The 27321-nt window shown below is 40.6% G+C and overlaps 1 protein-coding gene across 1 annotated transcript; it reads left to right on the top strand.

Moving 5' to 3' along the window:
- The first annotated feature begins 1282 nt into the window (after nt 1–1282).
- On the top strand, nt 1283–19839 carry LOC120528365 (zinc finger protein 665-like). The gene is made up of 5 exons (XM_039752514.1): nt 1283–1588; nt 2120–2221; nt 14266–14807; nt 17368–18134; nt 18303–19839. Exons 3-5 carry the CDS (start codon nt 14396–14398, stop codon nt 18585–18587), a joined length of 1464 nt encoding a protein of 487 aa, XP_039608448.1. The 5' UTR covers nt 1283–1588; nt 2120–2221; nt 14266–14395; the 3' UTR covers nt 18588–19839.
- The last annotated feature ends 7482 nt before the right edge of the window (nt 19840–27321 follow it).

Raw genomic sequence — 27321 nt, 5'->3', positions numbered from 1 at the left:
GGCTTTAGTGAAGCATTTCTTAGCCTCTGTGATATGATCGACGTGGGGTAGAATAGATTCTTGATTGTTATAATACGTGCTGCCTTACGCAAAATATGCTCATCAATTTTGTTACAGATTTTTGGTGGACACGATTCCACACCAAGGAAAAAGGTGCCCCATGTAAATCGTTCAGAATGTCTCCAAAATATATTGTTAACTTTCAAACAAGTACTACTTGACTGTTTTATACAAAATGGTTATTTCAACATATTCGTGCAACATCTAGGAATTGAAATCGGGTTAGCGGACCTTATCGCTGTAGCACTGACAACCGCTTTTACGCTTTGAGCCAAAACACTTCAGCAAACTAGTTGTTTACCAAATCGACTGCTGACTGCGCGGATATCAATGACGTCATTACGCTAGCGTGCCTCAAAATCACGTGACGGGCGCATTTGAAGGAAGCCTCGAAGCGGTGCTTCTAAAGCTCGACACAGTGTCGAAACCTGAGTATCAAGCGGCCCGTCACTAACTGTATCTACCGCGTGCTGCGGCTCCTCTATGTTTGCTCGTGTTAGACCCTCGTGCCCAGACTTTTTCACTTTATCAAGCAAAGGTGCGGAAGGTAAGACAAAGTCGAACGTGGGGGTCGCGTGCGGGTGTGAATGCAAGCCCTGAGTAAGATCGCGACATGCTGAGCGGCTTTAGATTTGAGGAGGTGCCTGAGGCCGCGTGGTTCGCTTTTAAGTGTTGGGGATTGAGAGCTACGTGGAGGAGGCTGTACAGCAAATCGCACCTTCACGAGTTTATTGTGGATTACGGGTGTCGCGCACTTTTTAGCTGGTGCAACGTTAATATATTTTCCGGTGACTGTCCCGTGAAATGTAATGCTACATCTGAATTTGTGGAGGCGCGTTAAATTGGGATTACTGGTGTGCTGCTCGATACCGAGTTGTCGCTGCTTGTTTCAAATGCGCCCGTCACGTGATTGTCACGTGATTTCATGGCACTCTACAGTGTATTCGTAAAATACATCAGCGACGATAGTCTACTAGTGCCACTATCTTACACCACAGCATTCTGTCGAGTCTATTATTAAGACTGCAGTGTGTTTTACCACCGTCATTTATGATTAGCGGTTCTGAAAAATAATAATAAAAGTTTGGATATGAGATGTTTATCGTTACTAATCAACGTCTGAAGAAAATGTAAATGTAAATGAACATAACAATACAAATTTGTGTCCGCCTAATTTTAATGGATTGACGTGGACTTAAGTGTGGGCTCTACTTGATCGAGTCAGTCAGATTAAAACAAATGTTTGACTGTTGCTGTTTACTCGAATGTCCAAATGAAATAGTCGCCTAAATTTAATAGGTCACCTTATAGACGGGCTATAAACGTATTACAATTTTAAACATTGAATAAACTGTCAGGGTTAAATCTTTACTTCTATAATACATAACTTTAAAATGCGTTTTATTACTTTCTTTACTATTTATCCACGTTTATTTATTTTAGCAGATCAGCCTCAGTTCTTTGTTTGCTGATGTCTGTCAGATATTCTGCACTCTTCATGTCTGTCCTCAACACACCAGCAGCTCTAGTGAGTTTCTTGCCTGTGGATCTCATAATCAAGTTTGTTTTTAGCTGTATTATGATTACAAAATATTATAAATCACATACTTGACACTCTCACATTCATGTATCAGGGAATAGACAACATTAAGAAAGCTGGCAATAAAACAGTGACTTTACAGAATCCATTGGCTGTCTCTACATGTTATCAGTGTTAAATGTAAGAAACAGTTATCATAGTGCTAATAATCACATTTCAATTATTATTTTTATAATGAAGTTTACTATGTTAAACGATCTGTGAAGAGCAAATATTGTGCCTTAAAAAGAGTAATAATTTTGCAGTTTTTTTTTTACTTTGCACCTGTTAATCAGGGTATTCAATTATTTGACTTAACTGGATCTTTATTACTTTTGGGATTTTAATACCACTTTAAAATCATCAAATATATGTTTATTATAACACATATTACTTATGCACAAGTTACATTTAGAGATTGAAACTTGACAGATGTTTGTTTGTAGTTCATATCTTTTATCCTCCATCTGACTCCATCAGGTCCTAGTGGTGTGCTGAACACGTCAGCCTGTCTTTAGTGTCTCTGAGACTGGAAGAGGCCAGGAGTACAACGGACACTGATGGGCATCAGCATCATGACTGGTAACAAGATAGAGATGGCAGATAGTTCAGCTGGGCATCATCCTATATGACTACACAAGCAAACAGCATATTAAAAGCACAGAGAGTCTGTATACTCCAGTATGGCTCTGACATAACAACCTGTACAGCTGTAAACGACTCCACTTTACTGTCATGTTAGCACACACTGCACTGAGGCTGTCAAGTCATAGCCATTAAATAATTCAATCTGAACAGCTGGGAATTTATTTTGACAATGATATTTGTGGTAACGCGATGTTTTTCTTATATATATATGTTTTTATATTCTTTATATATATATATATATATATATATATATATGGAAGAGAAGGTCTGTGATACGGTTTGCATATTTGCAGCTGGAGATCCACAAAGGGAGAAAATGAATCACGTATCATTAAGTAGTTTTTATTCCTGAGCTTAAACCCCTGCCAAGGGTCTTCATCAGAGGATATTGCTTAGTCTTACAAGAATCATAGGCAATATATAGCAATCAGTTACGTGGAGGAGGGGATTTGGCTATGTCAGTGTGGATGGGGGTGTTGGATGTGAAGTCTTCTTTATTATGAATATGTTCTTCTTAAGTTTGCATATGCTGGATTTATGTCCAATTGTCTGTTGATGGTGTTCTCATTCTCATTTTATAACCAGGATTCAGCCAGCTCTGTGGCTCTTTTAGTACTGGCCTTAAATCTTACTTGTACATTGTCCCTGTTAAATGTATGTCTTGTTGATTTATATATATATATATATATATATATATATATATATAATATATAAACACAGACACACACTTCATTTCAAGACCTTCGTATAACGAGGTTCTAGCTGTGAGTTATGGTTTTTGAATACTGAGCTTCACAGGTTTTGTCTCTCCATTTATCAGGAGTATTCAATCTTTTTCCTTTAATTTTGTTCCTATATATAAAGCTGCATTTTCAGTTAAAGACAATGCAAGTTTTATTGAAAATGTGACTCCTAAATAAAGATAAGTAAGACCCTTATTGTTGTAGACTCTGTTTGTAAGTGAACATCAAAGTCTTGATCAGGATGCTCAGTTTCCAAGCTGTAGGATTACCGGCGAGTCCAGTAAAGTGAGTGCCATTTGTAGACGGTGTTGATACACGAGGAGGCTCTGCTCAAATCTATCAGTTCTAGTTGTGTTAATACACAAGGTGATTGGTCAGCACAAATTAAAACACTCATTATTGTCACTACGAAAAACAAAATGTTATTAATAATTATTCAGTATAAATTGTACAACCATTACATTAAATATTTACAATTAACAATAATGATGGGTCATTTGAACTGAAAGAAAAATTAATCTAATTTGTGCATTCTAACAAACAGACTAATCAGGGAATATACTGAAGTACGCCCACTTCTATATATTGTATATAAATAATATGTAGTGGGGATAGACATGTTTGCTTGTAATGTTCAAAAAAGTAATAAAACTGTACAATGCAGTTATAAAAATTAAAGAAAAAATGCAGATGGCATGAATTGGCTAAAACAGATACACAGATAATTTCAAAAATACAGAACTTAATCATCAAAGTGTCCTTTATTATTTACATCAATAGTTAAATTAAATATACACAACTCTATTATGCACAGTCAAATACTCAGAAATAAAAAAAAGGCAAAGGACAAATAAAGCCAGTGACACGTTTATTAGAGGAGGCGCTGAGATGGAATCCCAAGTTAAGAAGCCTCAGTGATGCCGTCTGTCTTAGAACTCCAACAGTTGGAGCTCAAGTGTGTCAAACTCTTTGCTCACTTTAAAAAAAATAAATATTTTCCCCAATATTGATAGTATATTAATGCGTATTTTAAATTTCACTTTCAACATATATTTACATTTATATATGTTTAGTTTATATTCCTGTCTAAATTCACTACAAGTAAAATGGTATTCTGATTAACAGACTAATGGTGCTGAAAATAAAAAGAAAGGACCGTCTGCTCCCCAACACCACATGACGTCCCACTCACTGTCTGCTGGTCCATCAATGAACAGACCTTCTGCTTCTTACTCATGGAGACACTTTCTGTACTCGTCAGAGATTCACTGAAGCCAAATGAGCCTCTGGCATCAGCACATCCACACAGATGTGAACTCTGTTAATCTTTACAAAAGTACCTCCATCACTTCATCAGGTAGTTGTAGAGGCCATCTGTCAGCTCCTCATCTTCTACTGTATAGAGATCATTACCCAGTGACCTTTAGGATCTTCATCATTTTTGAACCATTTGGATGACACCTTTTTAGATACAACAGCCTGTTGGACAAGCAAATCCAAGAGTTTTGTGCTCTAAAGTCATCATAGCTCTCTGCTACTAGATAGATTACAATACCAAAGTTTTACTTATTATCTGAACTATGTTAACAAGAGATCATGTGCTCCATGGCCCTTTATGATGAACTCCAACAGTTTTTCATGTTGAGTTCTCCTGGAGGCCCTGCTGATCTCTGCAGCCTCATAAACCTGAGCCCCTTGTTTTCGAGTCAGCCGCCCCACTTCAGCCACACAGCCAGGCTGCTCTCCTACACGGTGGACACACAAATAAAACATCAAACTGTCACATGTAGTGTTTGTCTTGTGCAATCTGTCTGGTTTTGGTTTGAACACTCCTGTTTTCTCATAAAAGTGGACATTTTGGAATGAAGTTCAAACTGTGAGAATTACTCTGTGCTTCACTACAAAAACTCTTGTTCATGGTTATCTCAATAGTTTTTTAGAATACATCAATTATTTCAGAGTATTATGACTACCCCAATCTGGACACTACCTAAAGTAATATGCAAGTCACAGGCATGTCATCCTAAGATAAAAAGGATAAATACAGTGCTCTCCATTATTATTGGCACCCCTTGTAAAAATTAATAAGAAGGGTTAGAAAAAAATCCCTGTTTGCTGAAGAAATGTCACCTTGGACTGAAAAAATAGAAACATCAGACTTTTAATTGAAACAATTTCATTCAAAGAAAAACAAAGCCCTCATCAATAGTGGAAGGCATGTTAAATGAATGCCACAATTAAATGTATGCCACGCATGGAGAAAAAAAAATATTATGAGCATCTCTAAAAGCAGTAAAATCAAAGGGTTCCTCCATAGTCAGATGAACAGACTGAGAGAGAATAAGAGATAAAGTATTGAACTCCTACACAATCTAAATACAAATGTAAAGTTACATAAAGCTTACAGTTCATATTCAAACACCATCAACATGTCTACTCCAAGGTAATATCTTGCATCACTGTAGTTAGTCTGAACTTTCTCAAAAGCCTACTTCACGACAGTATAAATGATCAAGTGTTTCCTAGATGCTTGTAAAAGTTTGTTTTTTGTCTTCCAAACACAGTCGAGGAGTTCTCGTGAAACTTGCCTTGTGGAATTTGAAGAGTTGCCAGTACCGCTGAGTGCCAGTCCACTTCAAGCACTGAATATAAATCAATTACTACAGCGAAAATGATTAATAATACAAACGTAAAGGTTCACGGTACAAACATAACCATGCATAACAAAGTTATTAAAAATAAGAAAAAAATGCAACTTTCAAACGTTTTCATTTCGAAGCACTCTTACTTCCATTGTCAAAAATACAAGCAATTAGTTTTGTCGCTTCTTCTTCTTTTGTCTAATGGAGTTTCATCTCTGCAGCTTCTTTTTTGTGTCCTTTCATTTAATGTTGTTTTGTCGCTTGGTACAATGACAGGTTATTTAAGGGGAAACTCTAAGGCAGAACCTCAAAGTGGTAGGGATCACGAACTGCGAAACGTTTGGTTAAAGTTACACTTGATAGACATCTTCAAACGCTGATAATTGGACAGGTGTGTTTTTGATTGTCAGAGTAACAATAATCTTATTTGGTGGAATTCTTAATTAGTCAATACTATCCTCTTGCATTTACAGTTATCCCACCTTCAGATCCGCCCATAATGTCTCCGGTCTGCAGCAATACCCTTAGACATAGAATACCTAGACGCGTCATGACCAGCAGAATCGTATGTCAACGTCACCGGCGTATTGCAAGTGGCACTGCTGTGGAGTGAAGTAATGGATAAAGATGCCTCACGCATGTGTTACTTGGGATTTTACAAACCGCTGTACGCTACAAACAGTCCCATGGGATTACATTTCATGGGTAAGGCTAAACAATTGTTTTGGTTATATTTGGCCATTTGAAAATCCCGTATTTATAATCTTTTTACTTTATCTATGCCAGGCTAAGCTAGCAAAGCTATGCGTTAATGTGCTCAAGTGAGCCTCTAAACGACGTTTTGGCTAAACGTATTTAGTCACTAACTATGTAGATTGTTGTTAGCTGTTAACATTTCTCAAACTTGATGTTTTTCTCAAGGAGCACATTGAGGAAACACAGTTTGAAATTGACAACTATCATTTTATGCTCATGTTTTTAGTTGTGTCTGTCTTCCACAAACTAAGGCTGCACCATATTGCCAGACTGAATAACTCTCAAATTACAGGATCTGAGTGAGTGAGAGGAAGTGTCAGTCTGTAGGAGATCAGTGAGGTAGAGGGGAGCTTTGAATGTTCAGAGTAGTATTTAGTATTGTGTTCTGCAGTTAACAGTGAAGTTGAGAGAGAGTAGGTGTAATATGTTCAGTGGATTTAGAACAGCAGGTTATTATACTGGCAGCAGAATTTTGAAGTTGTAAACGATGGATACATTTTGTGGGATGCCGGCTACAATAGCCTTACATTAATCTATACATTAGGTGACTTGGGCATTAACCAATACTTCAGTACTGTATTGGGTAAGAACAGGACGTAGTCTAGAAATGTTTCGGAGATGGTAGAAGACAGCCCGAGAAATGTTATTTATATGGGAGGAATTATTTAATAAGAATAATTATTATTACTATTTAATAATTACCATTTATATTATATAAATGGATATAAATAATTGCATTTAAACGATTCAGCAAAATCTATTGTATGTAAACAATATTGTTTTAAACGTTATTGTTTTTTCATCTGAACACCCGGTTTCCATGTCTACCTGTATTAGTTTAAATGGCACTTTTGCCACTCGCAATATGGCTGACTCGCTGACGTATCATGTCGACTGGACAACACAGTGAATGCGGCGTCTATCTATATATGTCTATGGCGCAGATATCATTGACGTCATGACGCTAGCGTGCCTCAAAATCACGTGACAGGCACATTTCAAACAAGTCTCTGAGCAGCGCTTCCAGAATTCGACTAGTCAGTATCGAGCAGTCCATTACTAGAATGCCCTTATGAGACACTCGCGCTGCAACTTCTTCACAGCAAGCAAAGGTGCGGTAGGTGAGACAAAGTCGAACGTGGGGATCGCGTACGGGTGGGAATGCCAGCAGTGAGGAAGATCGCGACATGCTGAGAGACTTTAAATTTGAGGAGGTGCCTGACGCCGCGTGGTTCGCTCTTAAGTGTTTGGGATTGAGAGCTAAGTGGAGGAGGCACGGCAAATCGCACCTTCACGAGTTTACTGTGGATGACAGGGGTCAGACACGTTTTAGCCGGTGCTACATTACTTTATTTTCCTGTCTTTGTCCTGTGAAATGTAATGCTACATCTAACTTGGAGGCGCTTTAAATTGGGATTGATCTCTTCGCACTCGTGCACTTTTCCGCACTGCTCCGCCTTTTAATTTCGCGCATGCTCTGAACTGTGCTGTCCGTCGGGCACGCGCTTGTTCAGCCGCTCGCTCCCGCACGCTCTCGTCGTTCATTTCTGATTTTTCTCGAGCTCTGCGTGTTCTTTGCGTTTTTTCCTTTTTCCTCTAAAGCTGTCATCGGTCAACTTTATTAAAGTGGTGTCGAAAGAGGTAACTTTACAGGGCACATTCAGGTTTCATTGCTAGCAGTTTGTCTCATACTGAGACCTATTAGAAGTAATTTAAATTATTTTGTTGTATTTTCTTATCAGGAAAGATGCTTGTGCGTTTTCACTTTGATTTATTTAATGGGAATTAAAAAACACAAACATTACACGAGCTAGTGCTGCTGAAGAGATACAGTAAAATCTACAGCTGGCATGGCATTACGAGTACATTTTTGTGATATTTCAAACGGTATTGTTTTAATGTCTTTTATCCTTTCCAACTACTTTCATTATTTCTGTACACTTTGATACTTAAGCTTACTAGAGATGGTTGTGTTATATTAAGAACAAGACTCAAGCCAATCGGGAAGTTTGTGTCTGACCATATGAAGTCATCAAAATGCAAAATGTGAAAGCTACCGACCTCAGCAGAGCCGCGACTCGACTATTATGGGCTGGAGCTCAACTGTCTGTCCTCATTGTTTAAAGTGGCAGTGCCGCTTCAGAGACCTTGGTGAGCAGATTCTGATGCCCATGTTGGTGTATCCCTTTTGAGCCCACTCCTATCTTGTCCCTCAGACCCTCGTGCCACTAGGTGGTCTTTAGGTACCATTCCTGCTGAAGTCCCTTTTTAAAGGGCATATCCATCTTGTGGTTTTCCACCTCCTCAGATGCTCCATTTTCTTTCCCACCTGCTTCTCTCTTCCTGTTTTGCTGACTCAGCTGATATCTCCGTATATCCACACACAAGTCCCATAATTGCAGTTCATTAGTTTCTGGTTCAACTTGCAGATTAAACACACTTGATTTGTCAACAGACCCTTCTGTGTCATCAATGCTGTCAGGATCAGTAAACTCTAAATTATACCAATTTCTGCTTTGCCAGCCCAATCTAATACTTTATCTGTATGTCACCATCTCTGCCCACATATCTCACGGTTTGCCTCTTTTTTAGACAAACACAACGACTCCGTCTTAACCTGTGAGTTAAGGGGTCGGCAAACTATGGCCCGCGGGCCACATCCGGCCCATTGGTCTTTTTAATCTGTCCCGCCGAAGATTGGTACAAAATTGCTCAAATTAAATCATATCATAATTATGACTGCATTCTGCACATTAGGTGCAGTGATACATTGACTTTATTTTGCGTAGCCCGGGTTACTCTCTGTTATTACTCTGCCACTGCTCTGAACCCATCTGCAACAATGAGTGGGACAAAGAAAAGAAAAGTCGACCGTGAGTGCAGAGTGTTTAATAAGGAATGGACAACTAAATACTTTTTCACTGAAGTCCGGTCAAAGGCCGTATGTCTTATTTGCCAAGAAACCTTTGCGGTTTTAAAGGAATACAACATCAGCCGTCACTTTTCCACCAAGCATGCTAATTACGCTAACAACCAGTCAACGCAAGAACGGACGGCTACCGCTCAGAGGTAGACTCCTTTATCCGACAAACTGCCATCCAAGAATCAAGTACGAAGGCAAGTTATGTGCTGGCATTCAAAGTAGCAAAGACCAGCAAGCATTTCTCCGAAGGGGAGTTTCTGAAAGAGCGCACGGTAGAGACAGCAGGAATCTTGTGTCCTGAGAGCAAGAACAAATTTGAAAGAATGAGCTTATCACGCAGGACAGTAACTCGCCGTGTTGAGCTAATAGACACACGAAGACTTGGCTAGCAAGTTAAACAATAAAGCGGAGTCATTTACATTATATTCCTTGACACCGGACGAAAATAATGATATAAAAGGACACCGCTCAGCTTTTAATTTTTATCAGAGGGATTAATGACAATTATGAGATAAAGGAGGAGTTTTTGGCCATGGAATCCCTAAAGGGGAAAACGCGGCGAGAGGACTTATATGACCGCGTGTCGGGGGTCATCAATAGGCACAAGCTACCTTGGAGTACGCTCGCCAGCGTTAACAAAGATGGGTCGCCAAATCTGACTGGAAAAAATGCCGGGTTGCTCAAAAGAATCCAGCAGAGGGTGAAGGAAGACACACCCTGAGCAGGAGGTCATTTTCTTTCACTGCCTACTCCACCAGGAAGCACTTTGTAAATCCGTATTGCAGCTTGACTGCGTAGTGAAGCCAGTTGTTAAACTTGTTGACTTTATTCGAGCGAGGGGACTTCCGTATCGTCAGTTTATTCAGTTTCTTGAAGAATTTAATGCGGATCACAAGGGCTTACTTTACCACTCCAATGTCCGCTGGTTAACTTTGGGGAATGTACAGTGGGTACGGAAATTATTCAGACCCCATTCAATTTTTCACTCTTTGTTATATTGCAGCCATTTGCTAAAATCATTTAAATTAATTTTTTTCCCTCATTAATGTACACACAGCACCCTATATTGACAGACAAAAAAAGAATTTTTGAAATTGTTGCAGATTTATTAAAAAAGAAAAACTGAAATATCACCTGGTCCTAAGTATTCAGACGCTTTGCTTCAGTATTTAGTAGAAGCAACCTTTTCAGCTAATACAGCCATGAGTCTTCTTGGGAAAGATGCAACAAGTTTTTCACACCTGGATTTGGGGATCCTCTGCCGTTCCTCCTTGCAGATCCTTTCCAGTTCTGTCAGGTTGGATGGCAAATGTTGGTGGACAGCCATTTTTGTCTCTCCAGAGATGCTCAATTGGTTTTAAGTCAGGGCTCTGGCTGGGCCATTCAAGAACGTTCACAGAGTTGTTGTGCCTGGTTGTCTCCACACGTACCGCTTAGAATTAAGGCCAAAAAGTTCTTGGTCTCATCAGACTAGAGAATCTTATTTCTCCCCATTTCCGAGTCCTTCTGGTGTCTTTTAGCAAACTCCAAAATAGAACTTTTTGGCTTTAATTCTAAGCGGTATGTGTGGAGACAACCAGGCACTGCTCATCACTTGTCCAATACAGTCCCCACAGTGAAGCATGGGACAGGACGACTGATTGCAATCGAGGGAAAGATGAATGCTGCCAAGTACAGGGATATCCTGGACAAAAGCCTTCTCCAGAGTGCTAAGGACCTCAGACTGGGCCGAAGGTTTACCTTCCAACAAGACAATGACCCTAAGCACACAGCTAAAATAACGAAGGAGTGGCTTCACAACAACTCTGTGACTGTTCTTGAATGGCCCAGCCAGAGCCCTGACTTAAACCCAATTGAGAATCTCTGGAGAGACCTAAATATGGCTGTCAACCAACGTTTACCATTCAACCTGACTGAACTGGAGAGGATCTGCAAGGAGGAATGGCAGAGGATCCCTAAATCCAGGTGTGAAAAACTTGTTGCATCTTTCCCAAGAAGACTCATGGCTGCGTTAGCTCAAAAGGGTGCTTCTAATAAATACTGAGCAAAGGGTCTGAATACTTAGGACCATGTGATAATTCAGTTTTTTTTCTTTTAATAAATCTGCAACAATTTCAAAAATTCATTTTTTGTCTGTCAATATAGGGTGCTGTGTGTACATTAATGAGGTAAAAAAATTAAATGATTTTAGCAAATGGCTGCAATATAACAAAGAGTGAAAAATTGAATGGGGTCTGAATACTTTCCATACCCACTGTATGTCGACGAGTGTGGGAGCTCAAACAGGAGATTGCCTCATTTTTGGAGCTACTTGAGAAAGCTGACGATTTTCCTGAGCTGAGTGTCGCAGATTGGCTTTGTGATTTAGCTTTTGCTGTGGACATACTGACACGCATGAATGAGCTAAACGTGAAGCTATAAGGGAAAGACCAGTTTGTGCATAAAATGTACAGAAATGTCAGAGCCTTCAAAACCAAGCTAGCTTCATTCTCGAAGCAAATGTCAAACAACTCATTCACTCATTTCCCCACACTGGCTACGCTGAAAGAGGCCCCTCGACTTGTGAAAAAATACAGGAAATCACGGGACGACCTGCATGGAGAATTCTGCTGTCGGTTCTCTGATTTTGGACAAATTTACAAGTCACTTCAGCTGGTGTCTTGTCCCTTCACACAGGACCCTGAAACGGCACCATAGGATTTGCAGTTGGAACTGATTGATCTCCAATGTGACACCGTCTTAAAGCAGAAGTTCAACTCTCTTAAACTGGGTGAGCTTTATACTTCATTAAGCGCAGCCAAATTTCCAAACATTCAGAAGATGGCACAGAGGATGCTGGTGTTGTCCGGCTCTACGTACAGTATGTTGTCGCGGATGCCAGGGGCGACGAGTCGGCCGGGACGGCTTGGATGACCAGAAGTGGGCGTCTGCCCATCTAGTATCACGTGGGGGCCGCCTTCCTGCTTGCTTTGGGGGCCACGGGTTCAGGGCATGGAAGCCCCACCCTGTAGGGGCCCGTGGTCACCGCCAGGAGGCACCCCAATGCCTTGGGGATTTGTGACCTCAGCACTTATGCCACACCAGGAAGTGCTGGGGGGAAGATTTAGGAGGACACCCAGAGAGCTGCCGGGAGAACAGCCGGGGGAATGCCGGGAACCACCTGGAGCTTGTCCGGGAGTATATAAAAGGGGCTGTCTCCCTTCATTCGAGGCTGGAGTCGGGTGGAAGCAGGACGAGGCAGAAGAGAGAGTGGAGGCGGCCCGAAGAGAGGCATTTGTGTGGCCAGGACTGTGACTTTGGGGTTTGTGCACTTTTGGACTGGGTCTTAGTGACCATAACTTTTGTAAATAGTTGTATTAATAAACGTGTGGTGGTGATTACAACATGTCTGCCTGTCTGTGTCCGGGCCGAGTCCACAATATGTGTGAACAGACTTTTAGTGTGATGAACACCAACAAAGCACCCCACAGATTCCAGTTGAGCGATGAGCACCTCAGATCTGTTCTGAGAATCGCCACAACAAAACTAACACCAGACTTCGATGCCATGGCAAAAAAGGATGATCAACAACACAGTACCCACTAAAAGTGAATATTAACACTGTAATGCCTTTTTTATATTTGTTTGATATGTAAGCATCTAGTGCTGACCCAGCCCGTGTGTCAAATTTTAAAAGTCAATGTGGCTCCTGAGCCAAAATGTTTGCCAACCCCTGGTTTAGAGTCTCTTTTGTAATCTCCATTGTCTTCATTATCTGATGTAGTGTTAGATAAATCTCTCTCTTCATCTTTCTCACTGCTGGTGGTATGTCGATTGCCGCCTTTACCGTCGACTTTATGTAGTCTAGAATGGTGGGCCCGTCCAAGAGCACCTCCACGTCTGACACATATCACAACTCTATCCTGTCCAGCGACCTCCGCAGGTCCTTTCCATTCTGCACAGTCCACTCTTTTGTCGTCCACTTTGTCTCAGATTTATCATTTTCAGAATTAACCTGCCTCTGGAGTGCTCTCCGTATTTGGTCTGAACACTCTGCTTCATTAAATGCTCTTCTTGGAGTGTGCAGCGCTGGAATATGTGCTCCTCTGACACACTCCTAGTGGTGCCTTCAAGGGCGGGTGGTCTGTCCATGAGAAAAAAAGGAAGATTTGGATTTCGGCCAAACACCGGCTGATGTGAGCTGTACATATAAGTATTGTGCATGGTATTCTTTACCATTAGTGCCCTGAGGCGCTAATCTGGCACTAACCAGTCACATCAAGTATTCTTTATCACTTTCTGTATCATTTCTGTGAGTATCTGATTGTGTCTCTCAGGTAGTCCATTACCCCAGGGACTGCATGTAGCTGTGGTCTTTGTTTCAATGTTAAAATTCTCTGCCATCTCTCTGATTTTTCACCATTATCACAAAGTAGTTTCTGAGTAGTTTCTGTTTCTCATAATTCTGATGTACTCTTATCTGAGAACGAATGAATGAATTGTTTCATAATTTCTGATGGTCTCTTTGTCTTTACAACACTTCCTGCACTGAAACGTGTGAAGATGTCAATGATGTGAAGACCCTGTCCTCCTATTTGACGTTCATGTCAGTCTGTAGCCAACGATGCACTAAATATGACAGCTTTAATAGACCTGCCATTGCTGTGTCCAAACATGATGGTGCCGTGTAGATAAAGTGTTGTCATATCTACATGCTGGGACTGAAATGTATGCAAATCACCTTTAATGAAGGTCTGCAGTGCACTTTGATCACATCTGAATTGTCTGATTTGGAATTTTAAACTGTGAAGCAGAGAAGGAAATCAAGAGACATGTGTCTTTGACCCAAACCTCATGGAGGGCACTGTAACCCTGAAGTGTGCTCATTATTTTTACTGACTTTATGAAGTTAATTCTACACTTTTATTTTCACAGGGCTTTCCCATTTCACTTGGCCATACACTGAGGTGTCTAATGGTCTCCAGCTCAGGACTGTCCATGTGAGAAGTGAATCTGAGAAAAGAAGGGCAGACAGTTTGCGAGAGAGAAGAATTTACCACACAGCATGACCTCTGCCAAAGAAGATGGTGTGGATGAAAGAACAGTGGACATTAAAGAGGAGGACTGTAAGTGGCTCACACCAGAGGGGGTGCGTGTGAAGTTAGAGGATCACGAAAAAAGAAATTCAGTTTTTAAAGAGGAGGAGGAGTGCACGCAGGTGACTGCTGCCGTTAAAGCTGAGGATTTGAATGATTTCTCTGTTGGTCTTGAACTTCAAAGGCATGAAACTGAGGATATTTTCAAGCAAGAGGCCTGTGAAGAATCTCCATCCAGTTTACAGCCCTGGTCCACTAATACGGGATGTCTGTCTATGCAGGAGAATTCTGTAGAGCTGAAATCAGAGTTATCAGAGTCTGAAGAGAAAATCACCGAGGAAAATGGGAGAGAAGAAGAGTCACCTGGGAGTGTTGGAATAAGTGAGTAATGTGATTAAATATAAAAGAAAGAGAGCATTTATAAATTCTAATGGTGGGTGCTTTGATGTTTTTAGAAGATTAAAGTGAGAGTGGAAAACACGGTTAATTTAACTTGGATAAAGACCACCTGCTCGGGTGCAAGATAACAAACTATAGGTTACCTAGTAAATGGTAAATTAGAATACCTTGGGTGAGTAAGGAAAAATCTAAAGTGTTGAGCGCATGACTTGAACATCATGAAGCTCTGACTGAAGCTGTGCCGTGTGTTAGGCCAACAGCACATTACATTCAATGAGAATATCAAAAGTCATATTTTGTTAAAGACATGTATATTTCTTATTGCAGTTAAGGCAGAAATGTCCACTAAAAGAAATAAGTGAGAAAAAAATCCTCAGCCCTGTGCACTAAATAAGAGTGAATTTGCTTAAGCCAGTGCTCACCTAATATGTGCCTCATCTTTCTAATGGTAATCTCGTGCACTTTGATGTTAACGGTGACAAGAGGTACCTGTACGAGCCATGATGACATTCAGGGGGTCTCAGGGTCTTCTTTCAACATCTTCTGTTCTGTTGTCAGCCTGAACTTGCTGGGGCAGCATGGCCTGGACAAGTTGGCAGTGGTGTGAAATCTTCACTTGGAGATGATCTTGGGCCCTTCCGTCTTCCATAGTCACATCGGGTCAATTTCGAGTCACCATTCCACTTCCTCTGTATGTTTATGGGGATGAGGGGAAAAACCAGAATAAACAGAAACGCCATTCAGAGCCCCTTTGTAGAACATCTGTGGGCAGGATTTGACCCCAGGACAACCGAGTACCCATTCCATTCCATTAGGACCTGCTGTTATCAATAATTAAAATACTGTTTTTCTTTTTTTTTAAAATAATAAATGTATTTTTAGCCATTCATATACTTCATATTCCATAATAAAGTGCTACTGCTTACAGCATACACGAAGAACATTTACCCATAATGCACATATAATGAACAAAAACAAGCTGAAAAAAACAAAAGGCATGTCTTAATCATACTCCACATTTCTAATCAAATAAAATGTTCAATTAGATATTTGTAGCCATCTACCACGACAAGAGGATAAACGAGACAGTCTTGGTGAACGCTTCAGGTTCTTATCTAATAATTTCTTCATGCCTTCTGCAGTTCTGTTGGCAGGGAGTTTCTTTAGATCTCTCGGCTGTTGTCTGTCACTCCAACTGCATCTGTGTGGTCGAGACACCGGCACTAAGGAGACTATGTGCTTGAGATTTGCAATAATCTGTGAAATATTTGTCCTTGTACCATTGTTTAATTTGGGGAAAAAATCATTATAATGATGATATCTGTTACAGAATTCATAACTGTATAGTGACTATTCACACTCAATGATTATTATGCATTATTAATATTTTATTAGGCCTAACAACTAGGCTCGTACCATTCTACCCAACAAGTAAATAAGAGGGCTGATGGCAGTTTCTAAGTAATCGACGTCCACTTGATAACGATTTATATTTATGTACCAGCTCGGTGAAACTCTGCATCCCTTTCCTCCCATCTACCTAGACATTCACTGAAAGGCTAACAAATGGGATTTTAGTCAAAACTTCTAATGCCTGGTTAATTATACAAATAAATCAGTCAACAAACATTCACTGGCAGATGGAATTGTGGATCTAAATGATCTAGAAGGTGACATCTTCCAGAACTGAAAGTGGCTGGTTGTCCAGGCTTACAAATTCCACTCTTTTTGCTGTCACAGTAAGTCTTTGGCGTGCTTGCTGTCAGTATTATAAGGTTGAGTTTTTTAAGTGCTGCCATCTTTGGAGGCCGAGTGAGAGTAGGTGACTGAGCTAGACTAAGCTTGCTGGTCGCCTCAGCCTTTGAACAGCTTGTTCTTCACACCAGTCCCTTTTGTGTTGACTTCTCAGATGTTGAATAAGGTTTATATTGTTGAAAGTGTTAGCACAGAATCCTCCATGAGTGACTTCTTTTTGCACAAATATTACATAAAGAAAATAAAACTGTTTGACTGTCGAGGACGTGTTTCTGTATTTTGGTAATGTTGGAACTTTGTCTTGCATGCTTTTTATCATTCAAGATCAGATGTTAAGATCAGCTAATTTGCTGATCATCGGTCAAGTCATTTGGAGTGAAAATCGGCTGATTTTGATTCGTGATCAATTGATCAGATCAGGCCTGTCTTTCACATGTAAGAGAAAGATGGAGAAGTTGAACAGATAGCAGCAGAACATGTAAAGACCACATTCGGAGTGGCCAGACCATAAATGACACCTCATTGCGAGGAACCCAGTGTGCCACCACTTGTACTGTCCTTTATTTTAAAAGGCGGGTAGTGGTTAGGAATTTGAACATCAAACCCTGAAGTTGCAGGTTTAAATTCAGCTATTGCCACCATGTGACAACAAGCAAGTCACATGACCTGCCTGTGCTCCAGTTGGAAGAAGAAGAGAAATGTAACCAATTGTGTATTAAATGTTTTAAGTCGAGTTGGATAAACATGTCAGGAAAAAAAAATAGTTAAAATGTTTGTGTTATTTCAGATGTACAGAAGAATGGCAGCTTCTCTCCACCTTCATTTGGTCAGCCCTCTCTTCAATACAATGAGAACTTTATGAAGAAATCAGCAAGAGGATCAGAGAACCAGACAGCAGCCTATTTGCATTGCAGTTCTCTCCTTGCTACTGGAGCAACACAGACAGAAGCCATCAAAACTGATAGACAACAAGTGGAGAAAGAAATCAAAATTCACACTGGAAAAAAATGTTGTTTGGAATGTGGCAAACAATTCACATACAAAAGTGGTCTTAATAGGCATATGAATATTCACACAGGAGTAAAACCTCATTACTGTTCAGAATGTGGTAAATCGTTCTCATGTATAAGCTATCTTCAGAAACACAAAATAATCCACACAGGACAAAAACCTCATTGCTGTTCAGAATGTGGTAAGTCGTTTTTAAGGAGAAGCAATCTTCAGAGGCACAGAAGAATCCACACAGGAGAAAAACCTTATTGCTGTCCAGAATCTGGTCAATCGTTCTCTTGGAGAAGTGAATTTCAGTGTCACGAAATAATTCACACAGGAGACAAACCTCATTGTTGTTCAGAATGTGGTAAGACGTTCTCTAGGAGAAGCCATCTTCAGAGGCACAGAAGAATCCACACAGGAGAAAAACCTTATTGTTGTCCAGAATGTGGTAAATTGTTCTCATTGAGTAGTGAATTTCAGTTGCACAAAACAATTCACATAGGAGAAAAACCTCATTGCTGTCCAGAATGTGGTAAGTCGTTCTTAAGGAGAAGCAGTCTTCACCGTCATAAAAAAATTCACACAGGACAAAAACCTCATTGCTGTTCAGAATGTGGTAAGTCGTTCTTAAGGAGAAGCAATCTTCAGTGTCACAAAATAATTCACACAGGAGACAAACCTCATTGTTGTTCAGAATGTGGTAAGACGTTCTCTTGGAGAAGCCATCTTCAGAGGCACAGAAGAATCCACACAGGAGAAAAACCTTATTGTTGTCCAGAATGTGGTAAATTGTTCTCATTGAGTAGTGAATTTCAGTTGCACAAAACAATTCACATTGGAGAAAAACCTCATTGCTGTCCAGAATGTGGGAAGTCGTTCTTAAGGAGAAGCAGTCTTCAGAGGCACAGAAGAATACACACAGGACAAAAACCTTATTGCTGTTCAGTATGTGGTAAATCGTTCTCACGTATGAACAATCTTCAGAGACACAGAAGAATCCACACAGGATAAAAACCTCATTATTGTCCAGAATGTGCCACCCAATTTTCTGACAAACGCAGTTTTCAAAGGCACATAGATATTGATACTGGAGAGAAGCCATATTGCTGTTCTCAATGTGGAAAAAAGTTTTAAACATTAGCTTATTTCAAGTAAACACACATACTCCCAGTAAAGCGAAAATGCAGTATGTATGTTCTGAATGTTGCAAATGTTATCCAAGCTAGAAAGGTCTTTATCCACATGCCAAAATCCATACTGAAGAAAAATCTCATTGTTGTTCTGAATGTGAGAAATGATTCTTATATTTAAGTGTAATTCAGTGCCACATCAGAACTCATACTAGAGATAAACCTTATTGTTGTCCTGAATATGATAAGCAGTTCTCACAACAAAGCACCATAACAAGTCACATCAGATGTCACATAGGAGAGAAACCTCACCTTTGCTTGGAAGGTGGCAAACAATTCCCACACATTAATTCTCTATGTAAGCATACAAAAGTCATACAGGAGAGAAGCCTTACAATTGTACTGAATGTGGAATGTTATTCTCATATAATAATTCCTTCACAATCATAAAATAATTCATTCTGGTTAGAAACAAAGCTGTACTGACTGTGGCAAGCTTTTCTCAGACCGCACAACTCCTAAAGCTCACATGAGAATTCACTCTGGAGAGAAACCTAATTGCTGTCCAGAATATGGCAAACGATTCTCAAGTCCAAACGCACTTAGTTGCCACAGAAGGATCCACACTGGAGAGAAACAGTACACCTGTTCTGAATGTGGTAAAGGGTACTCTTCCAGACACATGCAAAGTCATATTGGAGTAAAGCTTGTCCCAGAAATGACAAATGATCTTTTCATTGGATCCTCATTCAATAAAAATGTAGAAAAATCTTCTGAATGTGGTAATGGACTCCAGTTGAAGGTAGTTAATAAATACATTAGAATAGTGGTATATGATTTGTTATTTCTATAACATCTGTTCTTCATTTAGGTAGTAAAAGAATTAGGCTTGTACACAGAATTAGGGACTAACTTGCATTCTTTTATGAGAAAATGCTGACCTTTTGATACTAACAGAACACCCTGTGATATTATAAATCAATGTGACAGTTTCTGAATTCTTACTTAAAACTATTTGAGCATATTTCTTAAAACTGTGAGTGCCCTGATAACCTCTTTATCTGAAAGAAGCAATGTACACATTCCAATTCAGGTAGTCGTAAGCTATTATAATTTATGTATAACCTCAAAATGAAGTGCCATGTGTTTTTTTTATTTTTTTATTTTTTTTATTAATACACTAACTAGGTATATAGAGGGATGCCCCACGTTAGGCAGCAGGATGTCAGATCAGTCAGTGGCACTGAGCTTGGGGGTGCGCTATTCTCTGACTCACCAAGAATAAAGAAATTGCTTTATACTTTAAATTGGTGTTTGCCTCCTGTTGTTTCCAATTTCAGCATCCACAGATTTTGGTGGCCTGTATGGGGACAGGAACGGCCACGCGACAGCCTGAGCAAAAGGACTGATTCCAGCTGGATCGGGAGGACCAGCTCTGGAAAAAGTTAGGACTGTCCTGCCTTGGATGAGTCCTGCATGAGGAGTCCTTGACCTCCTCTGATTTTTTCCTGTAAGTCGAGTGAAGTAGAAACTTCCACACAGGAGGAAAATTCTTGGTGAGTTCCTGGGGTGTTTTTCACAGGGAAAGATAATCTTAGCCGATTAAGGTGCCTCTGGAAAGAAATAAAGGTGCTAGAATAGCTAGTGAGTACGCCCCTAGGAATTGAAAGGAATATTAAAGAAAGAACGGGTGGGAAGAACAAAAAGTAGAAAAGGAGCACTTTTGTCCTGAGCGCCGAATAAGTGAGATGTTGAGAATGCTTAGTTAGTACGCTCCCTGGAACGGGACGGAGTTTTGTTACCAGCTCAGGGATAAAAATAAAATAAGGCGGGGCATGGGAAGAATAGATAGGAGGGAAAACACCTCATATGGAAAATAAAATTAGTATGTTCATGTATTAGCATAAATAAATATAGGAAAATATATAAGCATTAACCTTAGTGGAAATATTAATGTAAGCAAGGCCTGCTAATGATTAAAGAAAGGCACAGGCCATATTTCTTTTTTAATTGCAGCTTGGCTTTAGCTGCCAATATAATCTACTGAGAGGACCCAGGAAGGGAGGAAAATAAGGTAAGGATAGCCCTAGGATGGAAGAAGGGAAAACACCTGTTTTGCTCTCAGCTGACCTAAAAAATAAGCGAAGCAGAAAAATAAAGATAATTGACAGGAAAATAAAAATACCGTGGTCATCATAAAAGAATTTGACAGGCCAGCTACAGGAAAGGGGAGTCAGAATAAGCAGCGAACGAGCTGCTTCAAGCGAGGTCAGGAATGATAAGAAATGAGATATAATCTGTGATTTTTGAACTGTTCAGAGCTCAGCCTGATTTGGCCGAATTGGTTTGAGTCCGTGTTGTTATTTATTGCAATAAAACGATAAACTCTGTTTGCCTATCCTCTTGACTCCCGAGACCCTTCATTCCGGGTGAAGACCTTTGGTGTGTCTTTGCGCCGACGATTTTCTCTTCGACGCTCACAGGCGGAACACCAAAGCACTGTTGCGGGAAGGTGAGTCTCTCTTGTCTGTATGGTCTGGTCATATTCCTGCACCAACAGGTTGAGCTGATGTGGAAACCATGAGCAGTAACCAGCTGTTAGACGAGTGAAGAAGGGGGTCGGCGCTGAAAAGTAGAAGCCCCTTACCCAGTTGTCTGACAAGACTGGTAGTCCGCTAAAGCCACGAAGCAGCAGATAGTGACCCGGGAAACAAAAGGGACCTGGGGTAGAAAACCGCAGGGGCTGAAACCTTATACCTTGTACTATTGGTGCTAACCAATAATGAGAAAAACAAATAGTAAACCGGTCAAGATCCCTTTAGGAAATCAAAGGTCTCTGTTGGAAGGATTGTTTTCGGAGGAAGGAAATTGAATATTAAAGCCGACTGAAACTGGAAAACTTAACTCTTCTGCTTTGCAAATCATGAATCCACGTACTCATCTGTAACTGAATTAAGACTAATTGAACTATTCCTGTTACTTTCACAGTTTATTTGGCACATGAACAGTTCCCCTCCTGCCGGGCACCTGAGTGAAGGTGCGAAGTGCAGACAGGAATAAGATTGGTAACCAGTGAGCACAACTGCTTTACCGTCCAGGATAGATACAGGGGACGTAATGATAAGAGCGCCTCTTGCAATGAGACGGAGTCCTAAGTAGACTCGTAATTAGATAGGAGAGGTGGAAGTTTAGTAAAAGGGAAAGTACGACCCGGTCGGAGAATCTCTAAAGCAGGGGTGTCGAACTCTAGTCCTGGAGTTCTAACCATCTTCTTAATTAGTGACCAGTTTTTGTTGTTAATTAACTTCTTTTCCCTTAGTTTTAATTAACTTGACTCAAGACACCTTAGTTGTTTCTTTTTTCTTAATTTGCAACCAAACAATAAAGAGACCCAAAACAATCTGCCACATGGCCAGCGCATCTGTGCCCATAAGACAAAGTGCACAAATAAAGAAAGGTGAAGGTCTCAGTATGGTTGATCTCTCGGGTCACTAAAACATTTCGACAGTGTTCTAAAAAAATTCAAGTTAAACAATTAAATAACGAGTTCAATTAACAGCAAGAATTGACTTCTCGTTAAGCAATTGGTTGGAGTGAAATTGATTAGTGTTTGAAGCGCCAATTTAGTTGGTCACCTGTTGGCTCGTTTCACATTTCATTTCTGTTTGGTTGTCATTTAATGAAGACAAGAATCAATTCAGTGGACTGAATCCTTAAAAACAGGGCTATTAAAATGAAGGGAAAAGGAGTGAATTAGCAATGAAACTGATAACTGATTAGGAAAAGAGTTAGAAAGAAAACCTGTAGCCACAGCCACCCTCCAGGCCTGGAGTTTGACACCCCTGCTGTAAAGTAATAGGACAATGAGCAGCATAAGGTGTGAATGAATTAGTGAGGTGCTGGGAATGCTGAGCTAGTACACTCCCTGGAATGAGACAGAGTCTTTTTAGAGACTCGGAATAAGCAATGGGGGGAGTGGGAACAATTAAAATTGAAAAAACAGGGTGTGAATGAGGAGGCGCTGTTCAGAGGATTGTTTTCGGAAAACGTACTAAGGAAGAAAAAAAAAAAAAAAGCAAGACCAAGACGCTACATAGAACAGAAAACGGAGTTAGATTTAAAAAATAATGTGAACAGTGGAATAAACAGAGCGGGTGCAGGTGGCCATTAGAAGGCTCTGGTGATATGAGTGAAATACAGGAAGTTAGGAAGATTGTACAAAGAAATGCACAACGGTGTTGCAGTAGAGGGCCATATAAAATGGAAATGTTTGATTAATGGGAATTGATAATTAAAGGCAGAGCCCATGAGGGACTGCAAAACCAAATGAAACTTATAGTACAAAAATAAAAGTTGTTCTTGATAATGCAAGAAACATCCCAAAAGTCCATACAAAAGAAGGAAAAATAATATAAATAAGAAGAACAGATTATACCTTGATTTAGCGTCAGCATGCATTTCCCCTCCCTTTGAGAACAATAGTCCATCACCACCCCTTAGGGCAGCTGGAGTAATTCATGAGGGAGAAAGAAGATGGTCCCGATGATTTCTAAAATGAACAGTTAAAGAAAGAGAGGGATGAAGAAGAGGGAGAGGGTAGAGATCACCACCGACCGCAGTTACTTTCGGTGCAAGCAAGTACCGAAGTACAAAGACACGACTCAGGGGAAAGGGATGCCTAATAAGCCCCGATTCTGAACCCTCAGGGTCAAACATGAATATGAAAGGATGGAATTTCAAGCACCATTAATACAAGTGCCCATTCCGCAATATAATGTACAACAGCCGGACTCGGATTAAAAACGTCCCACCTTAAGAAAATGGGACCTGCAAGAATTATCAGAGGTGGTGCAGGAATTGCTGAACCAGTTCTTGACAGCGGAGAAGCAGTGAGATGACATGTATCAGCCAAATGCTTCAGAATAGATTCAGGTCCTTAGAAGGAAAGCTAATTCCAAGCTGAAATGATGTGAGAGGGCAATGGACTGAGACTCTGGGAGGACAGGGGGTTGATAGTAGCCAGATCAGTGTTCAGTGGACAATTACAAGCACAAATGAATTCAAAATATATCAGCCCTCTAACGTCCAGTGAACTTGTTTGGACAGACTTGATGGCCCGCTTGTGCCTTTACATCTCGGTTATGAAAAAGAGAGTGAAGGTCACATCAGAACAACACACCGCCCTTGCACTGACCACCACCATTACATGCTCATATGCTGCCTTGATTGTTCATGTTTTTCTCAAAACAGTAAAAATCTCTTTTTTCAGTGTATTGCATGATTTTTGGATTGCATTATGGTGAAGTCTGTCTCTCGGACATTTTAGCTGCTGCTCTCTGAAAAAGAGACTATTTGCATAACGAACTGGTACATCCCAGCAGAACTGGCTGGAGCAGTATCTCTCTTACATCACAACTGCTTTTCTTCTGGAGTGGTTCTAATGCCACATATCCCCACTGCTAAATCTGCTCGCTTTCAGTGGCGTGATGTGAGACAGTGGGTATTAGCATGTCAGGAAGGGGATGATTGGGAGTATGTGGGCCTAATATTTCGTCCACCCCAGATAGATCTGTTAAGAAAATTGCAGTAGGACGATTTGTACCAGTAACCCGATCGCTCTGTCATTCATGTTCCACCTCTCCACCTACACTCATGCTGTTTACCCTTCAAATCTTTTAGTTAGGCTCACCCCACTCATCTCTATGGGTATAAGGGAAATAATATTTTGTCTGAATAGCTTAGATTGAATCCTTGGTCATTTTTCCCAAAGTCATCCTCCCATTTACCTTGTGCACAATATCTTTTTCCGTTTGAGGCTGAGGCTGGTATTACCATTGACCATGCTGACTTAGTTAAGGGGGTGCTATTATTTCAATCCAATACTCTCATGTGAACTCTCCTATTCTTCAAGTAAGATAAGCAGATGGCTCGTGGCGGTTCATTCAGGACCTCTGTGGAGTCAATGCTACTTTACACCTTAGGACTCTTATAGTCCCGAATCCTTCCACTATTCTCTCTACAGTCCCGTCCACTGCTATGTGGTTTTCTGTTTCAGATCTTGCGGATGGTTTTTTTTCCAATTCCTGTTCACCCTGACTCCCAGTTCAGGTTCTCATTCACTTTTTAAGAGAAGCGTTGGATCTGAACTGTGATGCCGCAGAGATATACAGAGTCTCTGTCCGTGTGTGTCCGTTTATGTGTGTGTGTATGGATAAGAATTAAAAAAGATAAAAATTGAAAGGTTATTGGCCAAAGGGAGGTGGTGTCCTGGTGCAATATGTAGCTGAGTTGCTTTTATGCTCTGAGGCGCAGGAATAATGCGAAGAAGACTCAAAGGCTTTGTTGGTCTTCCTAGGGCAAAATGGGCACAAAGTGACCCAGGAAAAATTGCAATTGATTAAAGAAAAATTAAATACCTAGGTCATGATTTGACTGCAAGGGAATGTGCACAGTCTGCAAGGTGGCAAGTTATGTCCATTCTTGGAATGTTAGGATATTGCTGGCAATGGGTTAAAAAAAATTGCCGAAAAAGCACAGCCACTCCAAGATTTAGCGACCTCTTCTAATTTAGCTTTGACTGATAAAATTTCATGGACGGAGCAGGCTGAGAAGGCTTTAACTGATATAAAATACATCTTGACGTCTGCGCCTGCATTAAGACTTCCGGACTAATCTCGTCCTTTCACTCTGTTCGTGGACGATAAAGTGGGGTGTATGACTGCAGTACTAACTCAACAACAAGGACATAGACAAGGACCGGTCGCATACTTTTATAAAATAAATAAATAAAACTGGATCCAGTGGCCGCTACAATCCCGGCCTGTTTGAGAGCAGCTGCTGTAACAACAGAGGCCATATTAGCGCTCAGATGTTGTTCTCATGAGTCCACTAACTGCTAAGGTACAACATGCTGTACATTCCATCTTAGTACAGGCAGGAACATCTCATTTGACAGCCGCGCTTGTGGTAGTGAAGTGTCAAACTCACACGGGGAAAACGAATCCAGTAAGTGAGGGAAATCCGCAAGCAGACATGTGGGCAAAGAAAGCCGTCCGGGATCCTACTTCACCACTAACCTCTTTATTTCTATAACAGGAGGAGGAAGGAGAGTCACCCGAGGATGCAGTATTATCTCTACAAACTGTAGCAACAGAAAAGGAGATTAAGACGTGGCAGAAAGAGGGATCAGAAAAAGATCCGAAGAAATTTGGATCCATCCATTAAATAAATTTCCTTTTCACCCAAAAGCTTCCTTTCCAGGTATTGCAAAGGCTGCGCATGGTTTGGCCCACCCTTCCAGAAGACGCAATGATGGCACAGGTGCAAGAATCCTGTCATGCCCGAGGTTTTTCTAACTTTGCTGATCAGTCCTGTAAGAGGTGTACATTATGCCAAAGATTTAATGTAGGAAAAGGCTTGCAGTTAATTCCGGCTGTAACACCAAATGCTGGAGGGCCCTTTGAACATCTGCAGATAGATTTTTTTTTTAACTAACCCCGTCTCATGTGTATAAATATTGCTTAGTAATCATCTATGTGTTTTCACGCTGGGTGGAGGCCTTCCCAAACTGGCACGCAGATGCCAAGTCAGTGGCCAAATCGCTAGTTAAAAAAAAAAAAATCATCCCACATTTGGGGTTTGCCTCAGAAATTGCAACTAAATCCTCTGTTACAAGAGCTGTCTCAGTGGCTGTAGATTGATGTCCACCTCTACGTCAAGTACCATCAACAGAGTGAAGGGATGGTGGAGCATGTATAGTCCACCTTCAAAATTTAAATTGGCAAACATCTTTGAACAAATAGGCCTATCTTGGCCTGATGCACTTCCTTTGGCCTTGACTGACCTGCAGGGAAGGACTCATCGCCAAATAAGACTCTCACCATTGGAGATTCTTACTGGCCACCCTATTCTAATGTGCTTTCCGCAATGTAAAATTAATCTCCACATAGTCGACAGTGATCTTGCATCTTTTCTTTCAGGTCTGTGTAGTGCCTTACAGATAGAGAACATGAATAAGTGAGGGAAACGCGGTAAACTACCTCTTTTACTGACATGTAAATTTCTATACCAATTGGAACCTGGATACTGTTCAGAGACACCCGAGGAAACATTGGCATCAACCTCGCTGGTGGGGACCATTCCAGGTGCTGCTATCTGTACCCCCACATGCCGTGAAGGTTGAAAGACTCCTTTCTTGAATGCACGTCTTTCACTGTAAAAAGTGAACTGAATCATTAAGCTGTTGCTGTTGTTTGGACTTTCAGTGTTGAGACTCTGTCAAGGGATCATTCCCTTTTACTTAGAGGATAATCTGCTGTATAATTAGACAGGTAAATGTTCATTCTATTAAATACAGGTATATTCCTATCCCCTTTCATATTTACCCCTGTAATTTAATCCTTAAGGGACAATTAGGTGTTTTGTGTGTGTGTTGGCATTTTAAGCGATTAAAATGAGGTGTGTTTTTGTTTCTTTGTTGATGTAATGACACAGTTTGAGTTGTTTAATTGTGTGCAGAGTTGTTGAGGCTGAAAACTGTGCCACTGCAGGCGTATACATCTCGTGTTGACACGTCTCAGAGACGAGTCCTTTGTGACAGCAGAGAGAGACTGAGC

This window comes from Polypterus senegalus, chromosome 4 (assembly GCF_016835505.1).
Source record: "Polypterus senegalus isolate Bchr_013 chromosome 4, ASM1683550v1, whole genome shotgun sequence".
NCBI lineage: Eukaryota > Metazoa > Chordata > Cladistia > Polypteriformes > Polypteridae > Polypterus > Polypterus senegalus.
This window is presented reverse-complemented; position numbering and strand designations above follow the sequence as displayed.